Source organism: Pseudorca crassidens, chromosome 12 (assembly GCF_039906515.1).
Source record: "Pseudorca crassidens isolate mPseCra1 chromosome 12, mPseCra1.hap1, whole genome shotgun sequence".
Lineage (NCBI taxonomy): Eukaryota > Metazoa > Chordata > Mammalia > Artiodactyla > Delphinidae > Pseudorca > Pseudorca crassidens.
The window spans coordinates 41,436,591-41,463,925 of NC_090307.1; the positions used below are offsets into that span (position 1 = coordinate 41,436,591).

Consider the following 27,335-nt stretch of genomic DNA (forward strand, 5'->3'; position numbering starts at 1 on the left):
ATCTGGTCTATATCAATAAAAATTATTTTGCTGGGATTTTGATGAGAGTTGCATTAATCCTGCATATCAGTTTAGGGGAAATTGACCTCTTTATTATGTAACATCTTCTAATCCATGAACATGGTATATTTCTCTATTTATTTTGATCTTCTTTGACTTTTTTTTATCAGTATTATGTAGCTTTCAGCATACAAGTCCTGTACTTGTTTTGTTTTATTTACACTTAAGTATTTCAATTATTTTGAGCAATTTAAAGGGATATTTTATTTTTAATTTTATTTTTCTCATATTTATTCCTAATATATTGAAATACAACTGATATAATAGCCAAGACATGGAAACAACCTGAGTGTCTATCAAGAGATGAATGGATAAAGAAGTTGTGAGATATGCGCGCACACACACACACACACACACCACACACAGCAGAATATCATTCAGCCTTAAAGAAGTGAGGAAATGCTGCCATTTTTAACAATGTGGATGGACCTTGAGGATGTAATGCTATGTGAAATAAATCAGAGAAGGAAATACTGTACAATCTCACTTATATGTTGAATCTTTAAAAAAAAAAAAAAAAACCACAAACCCAAACTCAGAAAAAGAAATCAGATTTGTGGTTGCCAGAGGTCGAGGTGTAGGAGGGGGAATTGGAAGAAGGTGGTCAAAAGGTACAAACTAACAGTTCTAAGATAAATAAGTAGTAGGGATGTAATGTACAACAGGATGACTATAATTAACACTGTTGTATGATATGTATGACAGTGTTAAGAAAATAAAGCCTAAGAGGTGTCATCGCAAGGAGAAGAAAATTTTTTTATCTTTTTGTTTTTGCGTCTATACGAGATGATAGTTAACTTACTGTGGTAATCAGTTCACAGTATATGTAAACCAAACCGTTATGCTGTACACCTTAAACTGATATAGTGCTGTATGTCAATTATATCTCAAAAAACTGGGGTGGGGGAAGCAGCTTTTTCTTTATTTTTATGTGTCAGTTTCATTTTTTCTTTTTTTTTACTTTTATTATTTCCTCATGCTTCCTTGTGTTTATTTTGTTCTTCTTATTCTAGGTTTTTGAGGTGGGAGCTTAGATTATTGATTTTAGACTTGTTCATCTTTTCTAGTGTGTGCATTTAGTGCTGCAAGTTTCTCTCAGCACTGCTTCAGCTTTATCCCACAAATTTTGTATTTTCAACATATTTGCATATGCTAGTTGAAGCATTTTTATGATGGCTGCCTTAAAATCTTTGTCAATAATTCTCAAATCTCTGTCATCTTAGTGTTGGCATCTACTGACTGACTTTTTTCGTTCAGCTTGAGAGCCTCCTGGTACTTGGTATGATGGAAATTTTGCTGATCCATAGATTTTTTTGTATTATATTATGTTACGATACTCTGGACCTTACTTAATCCTGTTTAAGCTGGGTTTCTCTGACACTACCCCATCAGGGGAAGGAGGTGTTCTTTGTTACTGTTGGGTGTGAGTGGGAGTTCTGGCTCCCCACGAGACTTCCGCTGATACCACAGAGTTGCTGGGCCACGGTGGAGGTGCTGACTTTCCACTAGGCCTTCTGTGACACCACCCCAGTGAGTGCCTCCTTACTGCTGAGTGGGGTGGAAGTCCAGGCTCCCTCCTTTGCCTTCTCTGACACTACTCTAGAGAGGTGTTGGGCTTCCACATTACAGCCTTTGCTGGTGTGGATGTGAGTGGGGTCACAGATTTTTCTTTTTTCTCTTTTCTTTTCCTTTCTGCGGTGTGTTTGGTTGGAGTAGATAGGGTATTTTCTAAAAGTTTTTCTGTCTTGCTAGGCTGCCCTTTTCCTGCTCCTTTGACGAGAGTGAGAAGGCTTTTGTTGGAACTTTTTATATCTGCACCTGTTAGGATTTCTGGGGTGCTGGCCTCTTCAACTTTGAATCTGATATATATGAGGCAAAGTGAAAACTCTGGGAACTCACCTTGTGTTGAACTCCCAAGTTCCCTAGCCAGTCTGCTGCCTTTTCTTTTCCTATGTTTGGTTTATTTATAATGTCTATGATTTGTAGTTGTGCTTTGCAGGAGGAATAGGGAAAAGTATGTCTGCTCTATCTTCTCAGAAGCAGAAGTCCTCTACAAATTGGGCTTTCTATTGGAATTGGTACACATCATTTGGAACTCTGAGACTAGTGTGTTCTACCAGTATTTTCTTGTCTTTGATATTATAGGATATTTTCGGGCTTGCCTGTTGTGTTAGTATTTTAACAAGCTTATTTTAATGTAACTGTATGCTAAACACTAAATTTTACTTTTTATCGATTTAAAACATACATTTGTTGTATGTGTTTTAAAGTACAGTAGTATGTAAAATTGCTAAGTAAAAATTGATTGCAGAGAGGTCAGATATTCCCAGATTAATCTGTAAATTCAGGGCAGTCTGTAAGAAATGTAAAACTAATTCTATAGATCATTGGGAAATGTGAATGTGGAGGAAGAGCCAAGGCAATCTTTGTCTTGTGAATTTTGACAGTTTTGAAGGGAAAACAATAATCAAAGTAGTGTGCCCTTTTAGGTATCCACGTAGACTGTAAAGACATTGAAATTAGGAGAGTATGATGTCGGTAGAGGAAGAGAAATATATATATATGAAAGGAACAGAGTAGAGATTTGTGAGAAGACCTATTTTATGTGGGCATTTGGTAAATTAGACACTTGAAACTCATGTGATAAGAGATGGAATATTAATAAATGATTCTTAGATTCCTAACTAATGTCATATGAAATTAATCCAGTTGAATTAAAGATATAACATTGAAAAGAATCAACTATGGAGTCATGTAAGAAAAATACATATTTATAATCATTTCTAGTTTTGGATCATGAAAGGACTTTCTAAATACAATATAGGCCATGAGTCATATAGGAAATAGATTTGGCTACATAAAGTTATAAAATCCCTGAATGCAGAAAATATCAATTTTTAATTTAAGCAACAGATTTGGAGAAAATATTTGCACTACCTAAAACAGGAAAAAGCTAATATGCATAACATATAAAATGCTCCTGTGAGTTGATAAAAAAACAAACAGCTCAGTAGGAAAATAGGGAAAATGATGTGAGTGGGGAACTTGAATTGAATTCCTTCAATTTACAAAAGAAGGAATATAAATGACTGAGAAATCAGCTTTAGTAATATATAGGGAATTGCAAATAAAAACAGGATCACTTTACTCCTGAGAGATTGGCAAAGATCTTAAATATTAATAGTATTATGTTGATGTTGGGAAATGAGCATTTTCACGTGGGAGGAGTTCAAACAGTTGGCCTTTTTGATGGGCAACTTGACAATATCTGTCAAAATTTAAACTGCATACCTTTTAACCTATCACCTCTGCCTGTCAAAATCTATCCTATAGAAATACTTGCTCAGGTTTACAAACATAAAAGATATTAAAGATTTGAAACAACATATATATATATATATATATATATATATATCATGTGACTAAGTAGTTATTAAAAGGAATGAGGCTCTTAAAGAGAGTTTGTAACAGATCTGTTTATGAACACAAAAATGCTTTGGATATATGAAGTGTGAAGAAAACTGTAAAGCATTATGTGTAACATGATCTTACTGAAGAAAAAATTCTGGGTATGTGTGTATCTGTGAATAAGTATATAGTATTTGCAAAGGCACATTAAATGGTATGAAAAGGATACACATACTAAATAATTAACTCATTCATGGTGAGGGTGTGGAGATGAAAGGAGATTTCACTTTTTATGCTCAATTTTTATTTAATTTTTAAATTAACTGTTTATCATAGACTTAAAATTATATACAAAAGTAAGTAAAGACAATAAGATTTTGAACTTCCATGAACCCATCACCCAGCTGCATTGTTACTAACGTTATACCTTTCTGGTTTCATCTACGTAAATCTTTCCTACCCTGATACCTACTTATTTTCCTGTTTTTTTGTTTTTTTAAAGCAAAACCCAGACTTCAAACCATTTAAAACACATATGTCAGGATATATTTATAATAGATAAATTAAGCCTTATATTAAAATTTTAATGTAATTGTAAGAGCTCTGTCACACCTAACGAAGTTAACTTTGATTTTTGTTGAACCTAGTCCATGTTCAGTATCCTAGATTCCTTGAAAAATGTCTCTTTATAGTTAATGTTCAAAGTAGAATCCAAAAAGTTCCACTCATAACATTTGGTTAACAGTTCTCTTTAATTTGTGTCCCCTTTCCCCCTACATTTTTTTCATGTAGTTTACTTGTTGAGGAGACTGTGTCACATGGACTATAGAATTTCCCTCCTTAGGCATTTGGGTAATTCCGTCCTTATGGTGTCATTCCCAAAGAATACTGCATTACCTGTGTTATGCACTTCCTGCTGCATCACATTAAGAGATACCTAATGTCAAGTTGTTCTATATTTAGGGATGAGATTGATCAGTGGATTCAGTTGTTATCATTATGAATCCATTATGAAGTTCCTCATCACCTTTCACCCAGTGGTTTTAGCAGCTTCTGATGGTGGTTGGTTAGACTCCGTATTTTATCAGGAGTTGCGAAATTATGAATTTCTAGTTCTTTTATTCTTTCTGTGTTTATTATGCAGAATTCTTTTCTAACAGTGCCTCTCAAAAAGTGTAGGCCTCTGCAGCATCAGTATCACCTGGGAATTTGTTGGAAATGCAAATTCTTGGGTCCTATCCCAGACCTACATCAGAAACTATTGGTAGGAACCAGTTATCTGTGTATTAACAAGCCCTCTAAGTGGTTCTGAGGCATGCTGCAGTTTGAGCATTTGTTGCATAAGAACTTTCTTCATCAGCCATTGTTGACTCTGAAATTCAGTTCATCCAGGAAAAGGAGGATAAATGGCTTATTTTTTCCCCCTTGTCAGCTAAATTAGTTCTTTAGCAACCTTTTTTTTTTAAGTATTTTTTATGAACTTATGGATTTTTAGCTATTTATGTTTCAGACCATTGTAGTCGTTCTTTTTGATACTCTTTTGTCAGTGGCAGCATCTTGGGGCATTGCTTGTGTCCTTTGGATACAACCTTGGTAGTTTTTAAAATAATTTTCTTACTTTCTATCACGACGAGATGTTACAGGCTCATCTTATGTAGTTCCTGCTTTTATTAACAACATGTTATTTAGGGACCATAGTATGTGTTGATTGATTTCAGTGCATTTCTTTTAGTGCGTTTAATTACTTTAATACTTCTTTCATTGGTAAATGGGGATAATAACTTATTCTGTAGGGTTGTCTTGAAGACTAAATGAGATACGTAATAAACTTTTAGAACAGTGCCTAGGTCATAAGAAACTAGTCAGTATTATTTTAAAGATATTCTTAATAGGCCAAAAAAGTTTTAGTTTCAGTTCCACTCTATAAGCATAATGTGAATATACAATGTGATGTGTATTCTTTAGAACTCTTCCAGTTCACAGTGTCTTTTATAGTGGTGTAATGGTCCAGGATGAAGTTTGTGCTTTTCAAGATTTTAAGAATTCATTTGTTGTGTATACCAAAATGAAGGTTTTTAAAATTTGAGGAAGCAGAATTGCCTTGGGCCTTTTAGAATGGGAAAGATGTCCATTTGTCTGGGCCTAGGTGGAGTTTTTTTTTAAACCAGACATTGAGACAGGAGAGATCATGGGTAAATGCCCTTGCAGGACAAAGTCAGTTGGTGGAGCACCAAGTCAGTACTACCCAGAAGCCCTTTTCAGCATGGAGGCTCAAGTTAATCATTTAATATATAGCTCATGTTTCCATGTTATGACTTCTTTGTTGGTAACTCTTGATCTCCCTCAAATTCTTTCTTGATCTTCCCCCAGAGTAAAGCTATCTACTATGTGTGTGTTTGTTTGGATGTGTGTAATTCAGTACTGTTAGATATCTTTCTATATTTGTATATAAATCTATCTCATTTTTTAACAGCTATAGAGTATTGGATTGTATGAATGTATCATGATTTAATTAGTTCTATCTTTTGTGTTTTATCATTAATATGCTTAGTGATTTCTTTGTGCATTTATGAGAAGATACCCATAGGATAAATTCCTGGAAGTGAAATTTGCAGGGTCAAGGGATTTGTGCATTACATTTTTCATAGATATTGCCAAATTATTTTTCTAAGAAGTCACACTAATTTATATTTTAATTACAATGTCTGAAGGTATCTAAAGGTGATAATCTTACCCATATTCTTGCCAACTTTAGTTAGTGTCAGACGTTCATCTTGATCAGTCTAACAGGTAGAAAATGATAGTTGGTTTTAATTGCTTAACATTTGTACTTTTTGACCTTCCCCTTCACACTACTTGCATATTTTTCAATGGGGTTATGATTTGTGAGAACTCTAGAATGGAGGAGGGGAAAAGTAAATATTTGAACTCAATACACTGAAAATAAGAAAGAGTGCTAGATCTGTAAGAAAGTAAAGTTTGTCTTCCATAATCAGAATTTGAAGTTGAGGTTTCTGAAAGTAGTGTAATTTTACATGTGTTCCCCTTTCAGCTGCTGGGTGAGGTTAAGACCAGAAGCTAAGCTAGTAGAACAAATAATTAAAGACATAAGTTTAGGCCAAAATTGATTGATTTAGTAAATGTTGAGCAAATTATGAATCAGCTGCTAGCCTTGATTCCATAGATTGGTAGATGAGACTGACAATTGTTGCTTTAGATGGAATTTAGTTGGGAAGCACCAGATTAAATTAAAACAATTATAGTTGGAGTAAATGCTCCATAGGAAAAGTATGAGGTGGTATGAGAGCATATCAGTGCTGCCTAACCTATGTGTAGTGGGTGGTCAGGGAAAAATTAGAGGAAACCATTTAACTGAGGTCTAAAGCATGGGTAGGAGTTGGGGAAATTGGAGGAGGAGTAGTGTTGGGCATGAAGAGAGAGTAGTGTAGAGGTGGAGACAGACCTTTTTGGGCCTTTGGTTCATGTTAAGGATTTAAAATGTTATCTGGAGAACAGTAGAAAATCTTTGAAGGATTTTAAGCAAGGGATGGGCTACCAAAAGTGTGAGGCATCCTGGCAGTGATACAGGAGTATGCCAGCTCTATCCATTTTTCACCCACCTCAGCCATTAAGAAGCAGCCATCTGTGTCTGACTGAACTGTTTGTCCTGTCTGGGATCGATAGGATCCATTCAAGAACCATCTGTTGACTATGCGTTTTCTGTGGCAAAGAATATTACTAAGTTAAAGCAGTTTCTGCCTTACAGCCACCTATCCATCCATATGAACATGTTTTCTAGTCTGTGATTCAGTTTATCAGGGAAATAAATAAATAGGGCTGTCCAACAGTTGTTAATAAATCCTTAATAGATTTTTGTTTCAAGATAATGGCTTTTCTTCTGATGTCCTTCTATAAGAACTGCAGTAATGCTCATTGGTGCGTGTGTGTACATGCATGTGTGTATATACATATATATATTTGTTTATTAAATTTTTTTGCTGCTTCTCTATATAGAATGCTTCCCTTGGAAAGAAGGTTCCTGTATTTACAGATAAAACAACGTTTTTTTAGCTATTTGTTGTGTTTATGAGCATTATCATCTACTGTGGTTATAAATTTCAATCTACATAAAAACACAGTGATTAAATTAGATTATGATATTCTGTATCATATCAAAACAAGTAGGCATATGGTCTGAACAGTGTAAGAAAATAAGTAATGATCCTATCACTTTCTGATTATGAAGAAATAAAACTAGATTATGAACTCAGTATGAATTAGTGAGACTAGATGGCATTTCTGTAATCCTTTGAATAAGTTTGTTTCCTATTGTTTACTAGTCTGGATTCTTCTTTCTGAAGCTTTGTAATTGATCCTTATTTGAATTGTTTGTGAATTATTGTGAATCCATTTCTTACTTGTGTGATGAACTAAACTTGTATCGCCCTTTTTGGGGAGTATGCTCAACTTTTTAGGTAATACTATGTTCTCTTATATTAGCCAGCCAGACTTTATTATTATTATTATTTGTTTTGATGTACCTATTCATATACAAGGTCCCTGGAAAAGGGCTATACTTAGTACCTACAGGAGCTTAAGATTTAGTTCAGTGAGGTGAGATATAAGAAAATGGTTTCTCACAATACGTTGACTAGTCCTTACTTGGCTTATATTGGTACAAACATAGCAGTATACACACAGACTAACGGGGATATAATATTGAATTTATGGTTGCTTTCTCTGGTGGTGTCATATATTAGTGAAGACAAAGAATTAAAAAAAGAGAACTAACATACTTAGTCATGTCACCTATCATGTGCCAGTTTGTATGGTGCTTGCAAACTCCTGATTGAACAGGAAAGGTTATTTTTGGTCTGTGCCCAGCATGGTCCCTGGCACATAGCAAACATTAAATAAACGCTAGTTAAATTGAATGGAAGATTGAGAAAATATGTGTCTTTATAAGGAAACTGTGAACTGTAAAAACGTAGAAGTTGATTACATCAGACCCATTATTTAGCCTTATATTCTGTTGCCAATAGAGTTATTTCTTTAAGAAACTATGAAATGGCTTGTTTGCCCTTCCTGTTAACTTTGCATGTCTTTGTAACAATTTATGGCTCTGTTATATATAACTTATAAAAATTTATTTGAAAATCATTTTTGTGATTTTCTTCTGGAATTGCTTGTTGTGATTTGTTGCATTAGTTTATTATTTGTTCTACATAAAGTTTTAAATGGAAGTAAACTTTTCTCTGAAAATTTGGAGAAGGGTATAATTTATGGCAATTTCTAGTTTTTCTCATATTTTAGCCTGGGTTCCACAAGGAAAGAAATGAAAATTATGTTTTGGTATTTGGATTCCATACTAAAGCCATGCTCCTGGTACAGAGTTCATTCTTTGGAATATACTGGGAAATGTGTGTTGAAATCTTGAAAATTTTTACTTCAGTGTACATTGCAGAAATGATTCTGAATTATTTTCAAGAGATTAGTAGCTCACAAATTTTAAAAAACAGTGTAAAATGTATACTTTTAAATGTTTGTGGTAAAATAAACATAACAAAAAATTGACCGCTTTAATCATTTTTAGGTGTGAAGTTTAATGGTATTAAGTACATTTATCCTGTTATGCAACTATCATTAGCATCCATCTCCAGAACGCTTTTCCTATTATAAAACTGGAACTCTATACCCATTAAACAGTAACTCTCCATATCTCCCTCACCTAGCCCCTGGCAATCACCATTCTACTTTTTCTTTGAATTTGACTATTCTAGGCACCTGGTATAAATGGAATCACACAGTATATGTCTTTCTATGACTGGCTTGTTTCATTTAACTTGATGTCCTCTGGGTTCATTCATATTGTAGCATGTGTCAGAATGTCCTTTTTAAGGCTGAGTAGTATTCTATTTGTATGTATATACCACCTTTTGCTTATCCATTCATCTTTCGACAGACACTGGATTGCTTCCACTTTTTGGCTGTTGTGGATAATACTGCTAACATAAAATATTTTGGTTGAGTTGCTACTAAATCTTCTCTAAAGGTAGTATCCTCTTTCATTTATGACAGTAGGCATAGTCCAGTTGTAAAGAGGGAATGCTTTGGAGTTGGACTTTTAAGATTCAAATCATGGCTGATCCCTTCCTGTCTGTTTCACTGTGGGCAGATAACCTTTTTGATGTCTATTTTTATTCAACTGCCAAATGCAGATAATAATGGTACCTTACATTATATGGATAAATTAGGTTTTATATATATATTTATCTATCTATATATAAAGTGCTTAGAACAGATTTGAGTATTTAAACTCGTTTTGATGCTAAGAAGGCAAATACTTGGATTAAATAATACTTCTAATACTTGGATTAAATAAGGCCTTTTCTTTGCGTGAGGTGTTTTGTGGGCAGAGGCAGAGGTAGGTACAAAAAAAAAAAAAGGGTTGAATACTGGGAAAGTTACCATTATTATTTTCATGGGAAAGGGTCCTGGTATCTTAACCAGTTATACTCTATGGCTTGACTAACCAGACAAGCCGGAAGAATCAGAAATTGGTCTCTGTATTGCCATCTCTCCCTTATCTTTATTCTATGCCAGCAACTTTCAAAAGCATGAAAATTGGTGGGCTGCAACTTTAGACAGGCAAACCAGGTTATGCAGTGGGTGGCACAGGTTTGTAAGGTCCGATCAGTTGTGACTCAGTATTTTACAGTTTCTTATGAGAAGGTTGGGATGCTAGTTTCCCCTAAAAGAAAAATGTGAACTCAAAAGTGGGTTAAATTTTAAATTGAATACTCAAATCTTGAGGACCAAGTGCACCTGGCCCAAATATTTGTCTTAAATCCAATAAACTGGCCCACATGAATAGTGCACTGGATTATCAGTCCTGATCATAAGTCCCCTACACCATCGTAATGTGGATGCCACAAAGTATGTTGTTTCTGAATATAATTGTACAACTTTGAATGATTCAATTTTAATTCTAGTAAAATTGAGTTATGAAAATAGTCAATATAAAAGATTGTGTTCAACTAATAGGTTTTCCTTTTATATATGAATCTTAAGTCATATTTAATACTACTATGCCACTTAACATTGTAACCAGTAAAAAATGGATTCTGGTCAGCAATTAGTGAAATCTTATCTGCTCTTTTGGGAGGATGACTATACCCACAGAATATAGTGAGTAGGGGCATATTTTTGTCAAGATGAATCAGTTATTTAAGGCCATGTAATCCAAAGGGGGGAAAAAATCTAAACTTTGTCCATTTGGTTTCCCTAACATTTACTCTATTAGCTTGGCAAATATTTCTTTCATAAACAAAAAATATGTAATTGATTGAAGTGATATCTCTTTCAACCTATTTTACATTTTGTATTCTTTTATTTGACAATAATATTGAGTTTTAAATCAACATGGGTATTAAAATAGTCATAAATTCAGTTAAGATTTAGGGTACCATTTTAATAACATGACCAGTCATCATCTTAAGTGGCTGTATTTCATGTAGTGTTTAATAGTTTTAATAAAATTTAGTACAGGATAGTCAGAGGTGAGGATTTCTGTGTATAAAACTATTAGTTTGGAAATAATTATGACTAGCAATCAAGGATTGCTCAGCCAAGATGGATTCCAGTGAGAAGGATTCTGGGAGGTTGGCAGGATGTATGGACTGGCATCTCCTCTCTCTTTTGACCTTTCCCAAATTCTTCTGGTTTGTGGTAACTTGTTAGTTCCACGTTCTGAACCAGGACCTTCTGTTGTAAGATAACTCATGCAAGTGGTTACTATCTTGCCTGAACAGGGCGGGCGGTTTTGGTCAGTGTTTCCCTTAACAGTCTCTTCGTCTCACACTGGCTCTGCCAGACACAGGCGAGGAGGGGCCAGGGCCTTCCTCAAGCTGCGGCCTTGGCTTCCTCCCCGCCCGCCTGCCCACCTGACAGCTGGTCCATCCCTGGCCCTATGGTGCTCGTGTCCACGACACGAGGTGGTAGTATTTTTATTTTTAAGGTTTGATTTTTTTTTTAATATAGAATTAGGCTTTTTATCTTGTGTCATGTAACAATCTATTTCCTTACCACCAATATCTTTTTAATTTTGGATTAAATAAATAATTTGGAATAAATAAATAATTTTGTTTTGGGAAAAAAAAGACTAATCAAGGATAAGTGGTTTGGGCGACTTAGAACTGTAAGGAAACAGATATTTCATTGACTATCTCTGCCTCTTTAGTTCTCTTTTTTCCTCACGTGAGTGACCTTCAGAAACCAGAGTAGTTGTCTTTTAAAGAATAATGACTTGCTAAGTTTGGTAGTAGAATGAGAAGTTAGGGTTGAACATAATACAAAAAGGTTAGTAAGTTTGTCGTAGTTCTCAAACTGCTTAATTCAGGTATTGAGAAAGTTTGTCTAAATTAAGTGAGGATATTTTAATTAGGTTAAATTTTTTTTTTTTTTTTTCAGCCAAACCAAACAGGAAGCTTACTTTTCTCTACCTAGCTAATGATGTCATTCAGAACAGCAAAAGGAAGGGGCCAGAGTTTACAAAAGATTTTGCACCAGTTATAGTGGAGGCTTTTAAGCATGTTTCAAGGTATGATAATTGTTTTGGGTACTAGGTAACCTGTTGTAAATGCCTAATGTGTCCTTTTGCTAAAACTTGCCTTAAGACATTAAAATAAAACAAAGTATATATTTCTTTGAAGTTTTCACTTGAAAAGACTTACCTGTAATGGCATTTGTAAATGTGTTAAATACTTGCTGTGAAGGAAACATTTTTTGAGCTGTTACTAAGGTGGGCATTTGGAGTACCTGAATTTCACCTTTTCCTTAAGTAACCAAAAGCAACTGCCATTTTGGAATGAAATTCATTGAGAATGAATGAATGTGTTGAATTGAAAATTTGTGTGCTTATAAAACTATCAATCTTCCAACTAATATTTCTGGAAAAACTTAGTACCCCTTTCATGTTGCTTATAATGATTTTAAGGTTTTCTAGTGTGTGGGTGTATGTCATAACATTTTTTAATACTTTGGAAATATAGAATATTTAAAATAATCATAAGCCTGTTGAAAATTTTGCTACAGAAAAATTCTGAAGGTAGAAATCTGTACTTTTAAAATGCTTATTCCCAAACATTATATGCAAATATTTGGTAGATTACTGGGTAAACATTATTGGGGTAGGCGATTAAATCAATCTAAAGTATAGAATTCAGTGGTGAATGATGATCTGTGTTGAATGATTTAAGGATGAAAATATACTTACCACATGCCCTGCAGGTTCAGTCACAGTAGAAGCATTTTTTAAACAAATTATAGAGTGTGGAAAGAAAAATTACAGAGTGTGAAACACTGCAGTATGTTGCTTTCTTAAATTAATATTATTTATCCTTCAATTTAGATACTCTTACCATCTTTTCAGGTGCTGGTATTTCTTAGAGTTTAGTCCTGGGCCTTCTTCTGGTGTCATATTCTTTACTAGCCCTCTGGGTGATTTCATACATTACATGTATTTATTTATTATCCATACCATAAAAACTGGCAATCTTATGCTTCAGTCCAGATGTTTTTCCTTTTAGTCCTGTATATCCAATTGCCTTTTGATTTCTAGTTGTATGCCTCCAAACATCTCAGACTCACTGTGTCTGTTATTGAACTCACTATGTCCTTCCTCCCTGTCAAACTTGCTTCCTCTCTGGGTTCACTCTGTTGATGAATGGCAACTCCATCTATCCAGATGCCCATGTGAGAAACTAGGTATTATCTTGAACTCTCTGTGATATAGTGATTCATAATATATCAACTGTCCTTTCTCCTTCACGCCCCTTATCCCTTATAGTACATATAGTTCCCTCGGTTCTTTAGATTTCTTTCCATTCCAATTACCATAATGTCATTTCTGTATAATTACAGTAGCCTCCAGTATTGTTTAATCCACTTAGGAAACTGTAGCCAGAGTTGCAGAGCTGATACAACACTCTCTTGCCTTTGAGTGGTTCTCTTGCCTTTGAGTGGTTCTCGTTTGTCCTAGACATCAAGTCTCAGGTCCTGAGTAAGACTTCAGGTGTTCCTTCATGGCCCAGGCTACCTGTTCAGTCTCCTGTCTCACATTCCCCCTGGCCATCCCCCCACCACCACACTCTCTCACACACACTCTATACACTATACAGTTTAAGCTAACTGAATCTCTTTTAGTTCTTTCTGCCTTAGGCCTTTTAATATATGTTGCTTCTCCCTAGAATTCAATAAAATATTTATTGACCACCTACTATGTGCTAGTCAGTGAGGATACAGTAGTGAAAGACAAAGTTCTGTTCTAATAGAGCTTACATTTTAGTGGATGACAAAGTACTAGACAAGTGAATATATATTAAAATGTCAAAAGATAAGTACTGTGAAGAAACTTAAAGCAGGGAAGGAGCTAGAGAGTGTGATGGTGCTCAGTTGTTTTATGAGATAAAGATTGACTGTTTTGGGGAGGTAGCATTTGAACAGAGACTAAAGGGAGGGATGAAACGAGCCATTTGACTCTAGGAGGAAAGGATCCTAGGTAGAGAAAAAACTTGGCAGAAACAGTGAGATAGCCATGTGCTGGGCATGTTTGAAGATCAGCAAGGAGATTTATATTTAGGAAATGTGGACTGATAGGTAGCCAGGAAGCAGAATATGTCCACTTTGTGGCCCAGGATAAGAATTTCGCTTTTATTCTTGGTATGATTGGTGGTTCTTAGAGAACTGAGAGCAGTATGATATGATTTACTTTAGTAGGGAATAGAATGAAGGAGATAATTGTGGCTCATTCTATAGTGGTAGTGATGAAGGCGGTGGGAAGTGTTTGGAAGTAATCTGCTTCCCACTCCCCTGTATATCCAGTCTTTAGAACTCAGATTAAGTACATCATTTCCTCAAATACCCCTCCTCACATATCCTTCCTGATCTCTCTTGAAGTGGACTGTGTCTCTCTGTTAAGCCTGTTTTTAACACCCTGTTCTCTTTTGTGGCACTTATAAAAATACAGCTGCCATAAAGCTCCATTTGTATCTCCAGTGTCAGAGATAGTACCTTGATCAATAAATATTTGTTAAATAAGTTTAAAAATCACCCATTAGAAATCTTCCTTAGCTTTATGTTCATCCCCCATTAGGTTAGGGGTATCTTCTTGATAACCCCTAGTCACCAGTACTAACACTTTCATCATTTTTTGTTTAATAATATGTCTCTAAGCTCTTTAAGGGAAGCAGGGAATATGTCTATCTTAGTCACTTCACCCCTAAACTGCTGGTCACATAGTGGAACTCAGTAAACATTTGGGCAGCTTTTTTCAGGGAATGAGTGTCATTGTATTTAAAATCACCATTTTCTTTGCAATAGCACTATGCATTTTACTGTTAATATTTTTATCTTTCTTTAGTGAAACTGATGAAAGTTGTAAGAAGCACCTTGGAAGAGTGTTATCTATTTGGGAAGAAAGGTCTGTTTATGAAAATGATGTATTAGAACAACTTAAGCAAGCTCTGTGTAAGTATATAATCTTTTATCATTATCTCTTCATTAAAATGTATTCTCTGATTAAAACTTAAATGTTCTTTCAATTCAGATGGCGATAAGAGGCCTAGGAAGCGAACATATGAACAGATAAAGGTGGATGAGAATGAAAACTGTTCCTCTCTAGGATCTCCAAGTGAACCACCACAGGTAGTGGCTTTTCTCTGTTAAGGGAGTTAATTGCTAGTACTTCATGTAGCCATCAAGCTTTACTAATTTCAGTGTTTTACTTCTGTAAATTGACTTTTATTATAATTCTGGGTACAGGAAAGAAGCTATGTGAATAAGTCTTATTTTCTGATTAATACATTGCTTATGTTTAATGTAGTGTGCTGTATATTGTATATTAGGCGCTTACATTTTGCGTAGAAAGAGTATTTGATTGCTAAGTATAATTAGGTCTGATGAGATATCTACCATTTAAAGTTTCCTTTTAAATAAATAAAACATTATATGATAAGACTATTTTGTTGTTTGATTTAAGTATGCTAAAAATTCCATGCCTAGAGATAAGCACCACTCTTTTAAGTATTTTTGCTTTTAAACATGTAAGAATGCATGTTAGAGTTAACGAGTATGTATTCATACAGTTCTATGTAACTATATAAAACCATGTAGTTCCATGGTAATAAAATAAGATGAATCAGAATCATTATCTTAATACTCCATGTCCTCTCAGGTTGATACAATATAACATTTTCTAACCATCAGATGATTCCAAAAAGACATTTTTACCTTAATTATGTGGGCATTGAGTCTTAAAGCTTCCTGCTTCTATGTTTCAAACATATAGGAGGGATAGATAAAATTTTAAAGGAGAAAATGAAGACATAGCCATAGTCTTAAAACAAGGTAAATATTGCCATGGGCTACAAATGGTACAGAAACATAACTCAAAATGTGAGCCAGAGTATGGTTCCTGCTGAGCTTGTGTCTGGAAGCAGACATGGTTTGCATAAATTAGTATCCTGTAGAGTAACAAGAACTTAAGGAGTTGGAGACCTGGACCAGAACTCACTGCGTGAAACCTGAAGGTGGATGGAGCTCTTTCCGCCATGAAAAGAGCTTGAAATAAAGATACAACCAATTACTGCCTGGAATTGTGGATTTATATCAGTGTTAGTACTTAGGAGGCAGAAAGAATTTGACTGAGGGTCTCAGCTAGTACCTGAGTCAAGCCCCTGTTGGGGCTTAATGACAGGAATGCTGAAGCCCATGTGGTCACCATGGATAAGAGCTTGAATAGAAATGTGATAGGAACATAACGTTTGGAACAACCAAACGCTAAGGCTTATATTTCTCTCTGTTTGGTAATAATTCAAGACAAGCCCCGTAATGACTCCATGAACAGTATTTTACCCCAGTTCTAAATATAGGGTCTTACCCTCTCGTATTCTACCTCATGAAAGAGTAACCTAAGTTGTACTTCCTGGAGTTTCTGAGTAACCACCTGACTCTTCTCTAGTACTTGTTGTGTAAAATGCTGTCGCGTTTTGTTTTATAATGACCATTTTCAGATTAGTTGTACTGCTTAATTCTCAGTGGTTCAGCTTTATAGTTACCATTTTATATATGTCATTCTTTATAAGAATGGCTAAAATTTCTCTTTATAGAATGTAGTTGAACTCATTTCATTCTCCTCTATCAGGAAGTCCTAGGCTAGTGTTGTTTCAGACAACTTTGCTTTCTTATCTGGATCCTTGACTGAGCGTTGGGAGAATTAGCTCATGTAGGAGTGTGAAGGTGCGATGAGAGTAGGTTGTAATTAAAGCATGCGTACATCGTCAAAACCGTAAAGCCAGGTTTCTTCTTAGAACTCCAGAAAATTTTAGAACTTTCTAAGACTGATTAAAAAATAAAAATATATAAGTTGTTTGGGATACCATGAGAAACAAGCTTCCCGGTAATTGTCATTGCTCTTAAGCTCACTTTCATTGTAGAGGGGAAATATAACAAAATTATTTTTTTAAATTTTGGGATTTTAAACATGTAGTGGTGAATTAAAAGCACACTTGGGATAGTATATTTCTTATTAGGTTCCACTCATTCTTATCATGTTTGATCATTTGCTGTGTACTAGACCCCAGTGATAGCATTTTTTATAAGGGAATAACTTAAAGAAAAATCAGTTACTGGCTGTCGGTGTCATCTAAATATATACACAGAATTTGAATATCCTATGTTTCCTATATCCTATCATGTATGTATGTAATTTCCTAGTGTTCTAGAATCTAGGCTTAGAGATGAAAAAAAGAAGGAAAAAAGAAAAAGGGAGGTGGGATGGGAATGGAGACTAGCAAAAAGAAAATTTACTCCATTTTCTTTGGAATAACTTTAGATATATTATGAATTGTGAAATCATCAGCAGAGACTTGCCCTTCCCTCCTAATTATAGCTGGTATGAAAACAGTGCAACTAAAATATTCTGATGATAAAATACTGGTTAAGCATTATATAAATATTAGTCACCAGATGTATGGACCTTTGTAATATTTTAATGATCTTAGTAATAAACCATAGGATAGTTAAGGTGCCATATTTGAACATACATATTCCAAAATTACATTTCTCTTATGCTTTAACTACTTTATTGAGAAATGGAATTTGGGGGGCTCTTGTATGTTGTGGTAGATGATGATTTGTATCCCCCATCCCCCAATATCAAATTTAATACAAAAAATTCTTATGTATAATGATAATACAGTGACTATAGCATATATAAAACTTGTATTCTCCAGGTTGAAATTATAGCCTACCTTTTACCACTGTATATATTTGGCTTATAAATGAATCACATTTTAATAGTCAGATAATTATTTTTATACTATCTGTCTCCACCACTAGAAATATCTATATGTTCCCAATTTATATATTTCCAATACCTAATATAGTGTAGCTTTTTTCTTAATATGTGAAAGAAATGGACTCTGAAAGCAGTTTAAACTAATAAATAGCCCATAAGGATTAAGGAATATGAAATAAATTTCAAGTCTTTTATATTTGTTTAAGCTTCACTAATTTTGGTTCTAAAGTTGTATAACTTTTTAGACTCTAGATCTCGTTAGAGCATTACAAGATCTAGAAAATGCAGCTTCTGGTGATGCAGCAGTTCATCAAAGGATAGCTTCTTTGCCTGTTGAAGTTCAAGAAGTATCCCTACTAGATAAAATAACAGGTAAGAAAAGAAAATGTGATCTGGAACTTTTTTGGGAGTTGGAGTAAGGAAACCACATATGGCATTGTTTTTGTTGTGTAATAATTTCGTTATTCTGTGCCTTTCTTAGATAAAGAATCTGGAGAAAGACTTTCTAAAATGGTAGAGGACGCTTGTATGTTGCTGGCAGATTACAATGGAAGATTGGCAGCTGAAATAGATGATAGGAAGCAACTCACTCGAATGTTAGCAGATTTTCTTCGTTGTCAAAAGGAAGCCCTTGCAGAGAAAGAGCATAAATTGGAAGTGCGTAACCTTTTCCTTATTTAGTGCTTATTTATTTAATTTATTTTTGGTAGGAATTTTAAAATAGCTTAATATTCCTGAACATTTTGCATTTTTTGGACATAGATCTTTTTAAACAATGGCCCAGGTAAGCTACTCCTTGCATTAATTGGTTTCTTTTTATTTGAACCAAATCAATCTGCCTAAGTAAATTTAGAAATTTGGAATTCGCAAAATTGGTTGCATTTTAAAATTATTCACGTGAAATTCCAGTAATAGTATTTCATCTTCTGAGCTTAAACCTTTATCTTCAAGAACAAAAATAATGGGAAAATAACAGTTGGTATAAAGTCTGGTGTCAACTACAGTAAATTATGGTTGGACTTAATTTCTGTCCGACTACATGCAGTCTTTTGGGTATACAGTTATGAAATAAAGACTTTTTGCTATGAGTATCCCCAGTCTCCCTGTTCCTGAACATCATTTTTGTTTGGGAAGGTAGTCTTCAAGTTACTCCTTTATTCCTATCCCTGATTCTGATGCTTAACATATTCCTACCCGACTCTTGGCTCAGACACACCCTTAGGTAGAAAGTTATTATTGTTTCTTTAAATTGAATGATGATTGATACTGTTGATGAGAAGTCTGGACACCCCTGGAAGGTGCAGGGGTTAAAAGAAGAAACACTCAAATTTCCTTTGAGCAGAGTAGCCATTGTCAGGGGTGGATGAACCAGATTGGCTTTATTTAAAAGAATCTTCCATTTGATTAGTTCTTGTTTAAATTGTTTGCTGCTGTAGCAATTTCTTTTTCAAATAATATGTAGGAGAATTTCTCATATGTCCGGATCCCTTTTTTAAGACAGTTCTCTTTAAATTTGTAGGTATGTTATGATGCTGCCTCTGTTAAGTTGCTTTTATTTATTAGAGTTTAGTTCTTGTTTCAGCAGTCTCTAATTGTGCCAAAGATGATTGCCATCTCTACCTGTGAAAGCAGTTAATTAGTATCAGCAGCAGAGCTCTCCCACCCCAAATTGTAGCACTGTTCAGCATTGCACCTTTTCAGTCTGCCCCTCCTCCGCTCACATATACACACTCATAGTTGTTGGCATTGTACTCTACCTTCAGAGAGGCTGCCCAATTTTACATAGAAAGGAAAAGATAGAATTTTTCAAAAAAGTACATTTCATAGTTAACTTGCCAGTTTTTGATCTTGTGATGGAACTTCAATCCTAAACATACTGTTACTTGTTTTATTGTTAGCAGAATTAAGGGTAAGTAATGTCATACAATTTTTGTCTTTAGTCTTTGGTATGGTTTCTTTAACTTCTATTGAGCTTCTGTTGCAGGTATTGGACATGGGCGTATCTTCTAACGATGTCATCATCATTAGCATATTCTTCCTGCTAAAAATAAATATCAAAATCCAAAGCCTGAATTGTCTCATGTTTTTGAAAATTGAAGACTGAAGCTTTGTTATTCTACTGCATACTGCTTTCTCACTTAAACTGGTTATATATCACTCGTTACAAAAATAGCATTTATGTTTGAAACGTGTAGAAAAAAGACCAGATACCATCCCACTTTAACTCCCTCTTTTCCCAGTGCCTTCCAGCCAGAGTTCATGATTGATAATTATAGGTGGTGAGGCTGATGATAATAATGGCAGTAAAATTTACAATGTGTCAGGTACCAGCTGGATTTCATGATTGATAATTATAGGTGGTGAGGCTGATGATAATAATGGCAGTAAAATTTACCATGTGTCAGGTACTTTTCTAAGCACTTCACATGTATCAACTCATTTAATCCTATGTAGCAGGAAATGTTATTATCCAGATTTTACAGATAAAGGAAACTGAGGTACTGGGAGATTAAATAACTTGCTAAAGGTCACAAAGAGGTAGTGAGTTGTTTAGAACCTAGGGAGTCTGCCTGCAAAATGACAATTTTGCTTTCAGTTTTTGCTTAAATGTACGATTACAGCAACAGCTAAAGCCCTCTCTCCAACTCTGTTTCCTCCCTCCTCGGAGGTAATCACTTTCTTAAAATAAAGTGTTCTAGGAACTTTTTTGTTGTTTTTTAGCATGACTGGATTTTCATATTATAAATAAACCACCTAAATTATGTCAAACGTTTCTTACAAGTAAAAAATATTTAGATTTCTAATAAACTAGGAAATTATTCCATATAACTCTTTGTAAATTATCATTTATAACTATGTGATTCTTGTGTCAGAAGATGTGAAAATGAGTTGAGTTATTTAGATACTTTTTTGTACCAAGTAGGTGGTATCCCTTTGAAGTTGAGGCTGAGAGGTCAGGATTTATACTTACCATATCAGCTGTGATAGCATCACATAGTTTTCACTTATCAGGCATCTTTGAACATCAACTGTGATTGACTAGGTATTGACATGTCATTAATTGCTCTTTAAAAAAAAAGACATAAATTTAAAGTATCAGCTCAGGAATTGGCTATTTCATATTTCTTAAGGAAGCCACTGTTAAAGCATTTGTAATGAATGAAAACATGAAGTGTTTTCAAAATTTTTGAAAATTATGAATCATTTTTTAAACTTGTAACTACCTTCAGCTGGTTATTAAAGCAGTTAACTTAAAATAGACTAATAAACCTAATTAATAAACCTAATTTATGTTTAAAAATCTATTTCATAGATTGCTATGGGAATCATTCACCATGATAACATCTTTGTTGCTCAATTTTTAATACTTTTTTCATGATTCAATTGGTATAAGAAAGCATGCTTTTATAAAATCCCAATTTAGACTTCCATAGAAAATTGGAAATCAAAGTTTGATGGCTCTTAAAAGGGGAAATCAAATCATAGTTCCAAGTTCTAGAAGTCAGGATGGGAAAGCTGTCAGAAAGGATAGTGTTTATCTTTTGTAGTCTTACATCAGTATATTCAGAGTTACCTCATTTAAAAAAAAATGAGGGGGGCTTCCCTGGTGGCGCAGTGGTTGAGAGTCCACCTGCCGATGCAGGGGACACGGGTTCGTACCCCGGTCTGGGAGGATCCCACATGCCGCAGAGCGGCTAGGCCCATGAGCCATGGCCGCTGAGCCTGTGCATCCGGAGCCTGTGCTCTGCAATGGGAGAGGCCACAGCAGTGAGAGGCCCGCGCACCGCAAAAAAAACCCAAACAAAAAAAATGAGGGCATAATCATTTTATGAATGTTGTTTATGTCAGTCCCTTCTCATGGTGTCAGATTGCATCCATTGAGTTGCTTTAAGTTTTGTGCATTATAGGTAGTACCAGAGAGAACATCCTGGTGATGCAGGTTTGTACAGCTGTGCTAGTATATCTGTTGGATTGATTCTCAGAAGTAGAATAAAATAGGTGGGTCAAAAAGAATGTCTGTTTAAATGTTGATAATGTACTCAAGCCCTCCAAAAGGTTTTGCCTTTTTAAACTCCTTGAAGTATAAGTGCATCTTTTCCTGCACAACCTCACCCAACACTGAATGTCAGTGATCTTTAAAATTTTTGCATATCTGATAGGTTAAAAAAAATTTTTTTTATTCACTCAGATTAGTCATTTAAAAATATTTATTAGCCTTTTTATTTCTGCTGCAAATTTCCTATATCCTTTGGCTACTTTTCTGTTTGGTTCTAAGTTTATGGTTCTAAGACAAATTAATATTTGTCTTTGCCTTTATAGATTCTAGGTTTTTTGGATATAGTTAAGATTGCCTTCTCAATTCATAAATACAAGTTTTCTATAGTTTTTTTCCTCATAATTTTATCCATTAGGTTTTTTTGTTCATGGTATATATGATGTAGGGATATAACTAATTGTCTGAAAGTGATAGTAAATGTCCCGTCATTTATTGATTAAAGATTAGTCAATTAATGACAGTCTATATTTTACTATATTGTAAAATGCCATTTCTGTCATTTATTTCTATATATACATGTGTATACATGAATGTGGTCAGTTTTCTATTCTACTGGCTCATTTGATTTACCCACATTTAGCTGCTTGGTAGATTTTTGTTTTTATTTTCGGTATTTTTCATGTCTGTAATTTTAGCTAATCATTATTGTGCATATGAATTATATTTTCTTCCCACTTATCATATATATTTGCCTTCATAATTAATATTTTAAATGACATTTTGCTAAGTAGACTTTTTTTTTTTTTTTTTTTTTTTTGCGGTACACGGGCCTCTCACTGTTGTGGTCTCTCCCGTTGCGGAGCACAGGCTCCGGACGCGCAGGCTCAGCGGCCATGGCTCACGGGCCCAGCCACTCCGCGGTATGTGGGATCTTCCCGGACCGGAGCACGAACCCGCGTCCCCTGCATCGACAGGCAGACTCTCAACCACTGCGCCACCAGGGAAGCCCAGTAGACATTTCTTAATTGGTCTTTTTAAGAGGGCTTGCTTTTATAAAATTTTGTTTTCCAAAATGTTCAATTTCCATTTTTTTAAGATGCTTAAAGATCAATTTTGTTTTGCCTGAGACATTTAGTGATTAGAAATGCTTAATGTCATCTCCCAATATAGGATATAAGAATGTTTGAAATATATAGCACTGAAAATGCAAATTTAAAAGTCTGTTGCTGAAGGTGTTGTTTTCATGTAGCTTTTTTGATGGTTATTGATTTATCAAATTACAAATACCATTCAAGGGGATAGTAGGAAGAATATGGAGAACTGCTTATGGAATCTTTCATCTGTGGTTCAGTTATTTCTTTATATTTTACTTTGTTTTTCCATTGAAATCATATTGATTTCATTTAAATTTAAAATTAATTTGATAAGATGGAGCTATATGGATTTTTTAAAGGAGCAAATGTTACTATTAATGATTTCTTAGATAATTTTTCGAGATCGAAATATCATTAAGTCTAAAAACTTTTTATGGTTAATTTATCCATTAGTCAAGAATCATGTAATCTTTTAATTATTTTTATTAATTATGCAAATAAGCTATTTTCATCATAGAAAAAAGCTACATACGCAAAAGGCTTAGCGCCATGTATTGGGTCCATGTATTATTTTGCATATTGTCCTTTTCATGTAATATTTTATGTTCATCTTATCATGTCAGTGCTTTCCTTTTTAATGTATGGATATATCATAGCTATCTGTTCTTTATGACCAATTGCTTTCATTGGTTTGATATTATAAACAGTATTGCAGTGAACATCTTTTTTTTTTTGGCCATACCACGTGGCTTGTGGGATCTTAGTTCCCCGACCGGGGATTGAACCCAGGCCCTCAGCAGTGAAAGCACCGAGTCCTAACCACTGGACCGCCGGGGAATTCCCAGTGAACGTCTCTTTTATTAACCCTTTACTCACTTATTTTTTTTAAATAAATAAATTCATTTATTTATGGCTGTATTGGGTCTTCATTGCTGAGCGCAGGCTTTCTCTAGTTGTGGCGAGTGGAGGCTTCTCGTCGTGGCTTCTGTTGTTGCGGAGCATGGGCTTTAGGCTTGCAGGCTTCACTAGTTGTGGCACGTGGGCTCATTAGTTGTGGCTTGTGGGCTCTAGAGCTCAGGCTCAATAGTTGTGGCGCACAGGCTTAGTTGCTCCGTGGCATGTGGGATCTTCCCGGGCCAGGGATCGAACCTGTGTCCCTTGCATTGGCGGGCAGATTCTTAACCACTGTGTCACCAGGGAAGCCCCCTTTACTCACTTATATCATCTCTTGTGATAAACCCCTAAAGGTTAAATTGCTGATTCATGTTAAAGACTTTCAGTAAGATTATACTAGATCATTGTCTTCAGTGATTCCCGGATAATCATTATCTATATAGGTCTTCTCTTCTGAGCCATTCCTTTTCTCTAGAGAAAATGTTTTAAGTTTGCTGGGTAGCTAACATAGGGCATCTGTATTCAGAACCTCTTATCTGTGTGATTTGGATCTCCAAATGCAGATCTTTGGCTTAGTTTCTTATCCCTCATTTTTTGGCTCTATGGGATGAGTTTGAACAGATTGATGTAAAGATATCTATTTGATCTTCATTGTCAACCTTAAGACTCATCGTTATATTTCAAGGAGGTTGATGCCCCAAAGTCCTGAGACTTTCAAAATTACTCAGGGTGAATTACATTATTTTTGGTCATTATCCCTGTTTCAGTTTTTTCCGTCTTTCAAAAATTTCAGAACATTTGTGTACTGTGGTTCCCTCTTCTCTGTCTCTGTGGGTTTCTGCCCTTATAAATTGTTTTATTATTTTAGTGACTTTTTGGGAGGAGTGGAGATAAACATGAGTTCACTTTGTTATATAAATGGAAGACCTTTTGTGTCTAATTAAATAGAACTAATAATATGTTTCATAACTCCTGCCAAATTACTCTTGTCTGTTGCCTGGTTAACAACTGATATTCCTATTCCCTCTCTTAACTGTCTACATCACTGCAGCCAGATTGATCTTTTAAGAAAACAGGTCTCATCATTCCCCTATGTAAAACTCTCCAGTGCTTCCCATTTCACTTCTGGATATTAAACTCCATATAAGGCCTATGAGGTCACTAGTCTTGAGTCTCCATTTAACCTCATCTTGTAACCATCTCAAAGGCATCCATTTTGCTCTTTAAGCAGATGAAGCAAGTTCTCACACCAGAGCTTTTGCTTTGCTGATTGCTAACAAGGTGGCTGGAGTGCTCTCTCCTAATCTTTACTTAGCTGGTTCCTTTTTTCATTCAGGTTTAAGTTCCTCTGTCACCTCTTTAGACCCCTTCTGTATCCATTTCATTTGATTCCACCTACTCTTCTCCTGTATTACATTACTGATTCATGCCAATACATTGCTCCCTACCACTGTATTACATTGTCATTTTTGTTTTTTTAATTTTTTCTTCATGGAACTTACACTGCTTGAAATTTAAAACTTTGTATACTTAGTTATCATCTGTACCTGCCTGGAATGTGAGCACCATGAGAAGAAGAACTTTGTTTTGTTTTTCATGTTTATTGCTATATCCTAAGTGCTCGGAGCAGTCCTTTTCCCCTGGTAGGCAGTCAGGTGTTTTTGTTGAGTGAGTAAATGATAGTTGGCCATCGAATGATGAATGAATGAATGAATGCTAGTACAAATGTAGTTTGCAAGGAGTATGTAATGTTTATATTTTAAATTGGTGATTTCTTTTGTAGTTAAATTACAAAAGAATGATGCTTTGATAAAATGATTAAAGATACTTGATGTTTTTGAAGAAAGTCGTATCCAGCACAAAATAGGTTAACTAATTTTTTTTTTTTTTTTTTTTTTTTGTGGTACACGGGCCTCTCACTGTTGGGGCCTCTCCCGTTGCTGAGCACAGGCTCCGGACGCGCAGGCTCTGTGGCCATGGCTCACGGACCCAGTCGCTCCGCGGCATGTGGGATCCTCCCGGACCGGGGCACGAACCCGTGTCCCCTGCATCGGCAGGCGGACTCTCAACCACTGCGCCACCAGGGAAGCCCGGTTAACTAATTTTAAGTCATGTTAGTATAGCCCAGTACTTTAAAAAAAAGTGGTTGTGTGTTCAAGGACTGTGAATTCTAGAACTGCAGCTGAGCATTTTGAACTAAAGAATGAATGACCATTTTGAAATTTTAAAATTATTTTACCAGTTTGCCCTTTTTTTTCCTTTAGTAGAGTAACACATTAACAACATGTTGGAAAACATGAATGACAAATGAACAGTAGTACTCATGAGTCCATAAGTGCAGAATTTGTAAGCATCACAGTGCTACCTGGTGGAAGAACTGGAGCTACAAATGAAATCAGACCTTAATCCTGTGTTTGTTCATTAGGCTCTAATTGCTCTCTGCTTGTTAACTCCTTCGTGGAATAGAACTCATAATAGTAATATCCTTCAAGAGGGGCATTGCTCTCTCAGCTTGCTGTAGCAGCTGAGAATTACTAGGAATGAGATGAGATTGATAAGTAGGTTGGAACCAAATTGTGAAGGGAGTGAATGGCTGGCCGAGCAGATGGTTATAGTAGTCCAGAGGACTGGTAGTAGTAGTGTTTGGAGACCTGGTTATAGTTGCTAAGTGGATTAGAATGGCGAGAGATTTACAATAGGGAGACCAAGATATGACTTGATTGGAAATTTTTATATTGTGGGTAATGAAGGCCTGAACCATAGTTGATGATAGCAGTGAGAAAATAAAGGAATGGGCAGGTATGGGGAACAATTAAATCACCATAATTTGTTAATTGGGTCTGAGAAGTAGGAGGAATCAGTGATAAATGAGATATTGAAAATGATGGGGCACATAATTCTGGCACTGACTAAGAGGATATTGAACTAGGGAGCTAGTTTGGCGGGGGGGAAAGGATGATTTTGGTTTTAAGTAGATCAATAAATTTTAGTTCTTTAAAAGAAATTATAGAAGTAGTATGTGCTCCTCATGGTTTAGAAACCATTGGTAAGCACAGAGGCCCCCTAAAGTCTCATTACCCCTTAAATAACCCTTGACAAGATTTGGAAGATGGAATCGATTATTACATTAGCATCTAATGACATTTTTACACATTGTCCTTTTTACACATTTACTGTAAACGTTTTCCCATGATTACAGATATTCTCATTTTAATAGCTAGATCATATTCTGCTTTAAAGAAGTATTTCTTTAGCCAGCTACCTGTTTAGCATTTGTATTTTCCAGTTTCTTGCCATTGAAAAACATTGTTTTGAATCACCTTTTAGCTAAAAATCTTTGCTTATCTGTGATAATTTTCTCAAATTCCTAGTAGGGGAAAACAAGAAAAAGTAATAAGCGATGTGATTTTCATGCTCAAGTCAGGTAGTTTAAGAAAATGAAATGAACGTCCTCTGCAATGGCAAGGGAAGGTGGAAGTGGGGACTCTTACTACATTGTGGATATAAATTCGTATATCACCCATTC

At 35.2% G+C, this 27,335-nt stretch overlaps 1 protein-coding gene across 2 annotated transcripts in view; it reads left to right on the forward strand.

Annotated features, from left to right (window-relative positions):
• Nucleotides 1–27,335, forward strand: part of RPRD1A (regulation of nuclear pre-mRNA domain containing 1A) — a 72,910-nt gene that overhangs the window by 19,694 nt on the left and 25,881 nt on the right. Inside the window, exons 2-7 of one of the 2 annotated variants that reach the window (XM_067699319.1) lie at nucleotides 11,938–12,067; nucleotides 14,888–14,994; nucleotides 15,074–15,171; nucleotides 18,070–18,196; nucleotides 18,306–18,481; nucleotides 19,809–21,388. In XM_067699319.1, coding sequence (XP_067555420.1) covers nucleotides 11,938–12,067; nucleotides 14,888–14,994; nucleotides 15,074–15,171; nucleotides 18,070–18,196; nucleotides 18,306–18,481; nucleotides 19,809–19,928 — 758 coding nt within the window. In that variant the 3' untranslated portion in view covers nucleotides 19,929–21,388. Of the gene's footprint in view, nucleotides 1–11,937; nucleotides 12,068–14,887; nucleotides 14,995–15,073; nucleotides 15,172–18,069; nucleotides 18,197–18,305; nucleotides 18,482–19,808; nucleotides 21,389–27,335 lie in introns of those variants that run through there. The other variant, XM_067699318.1, reaches the window with a different exon arrangement.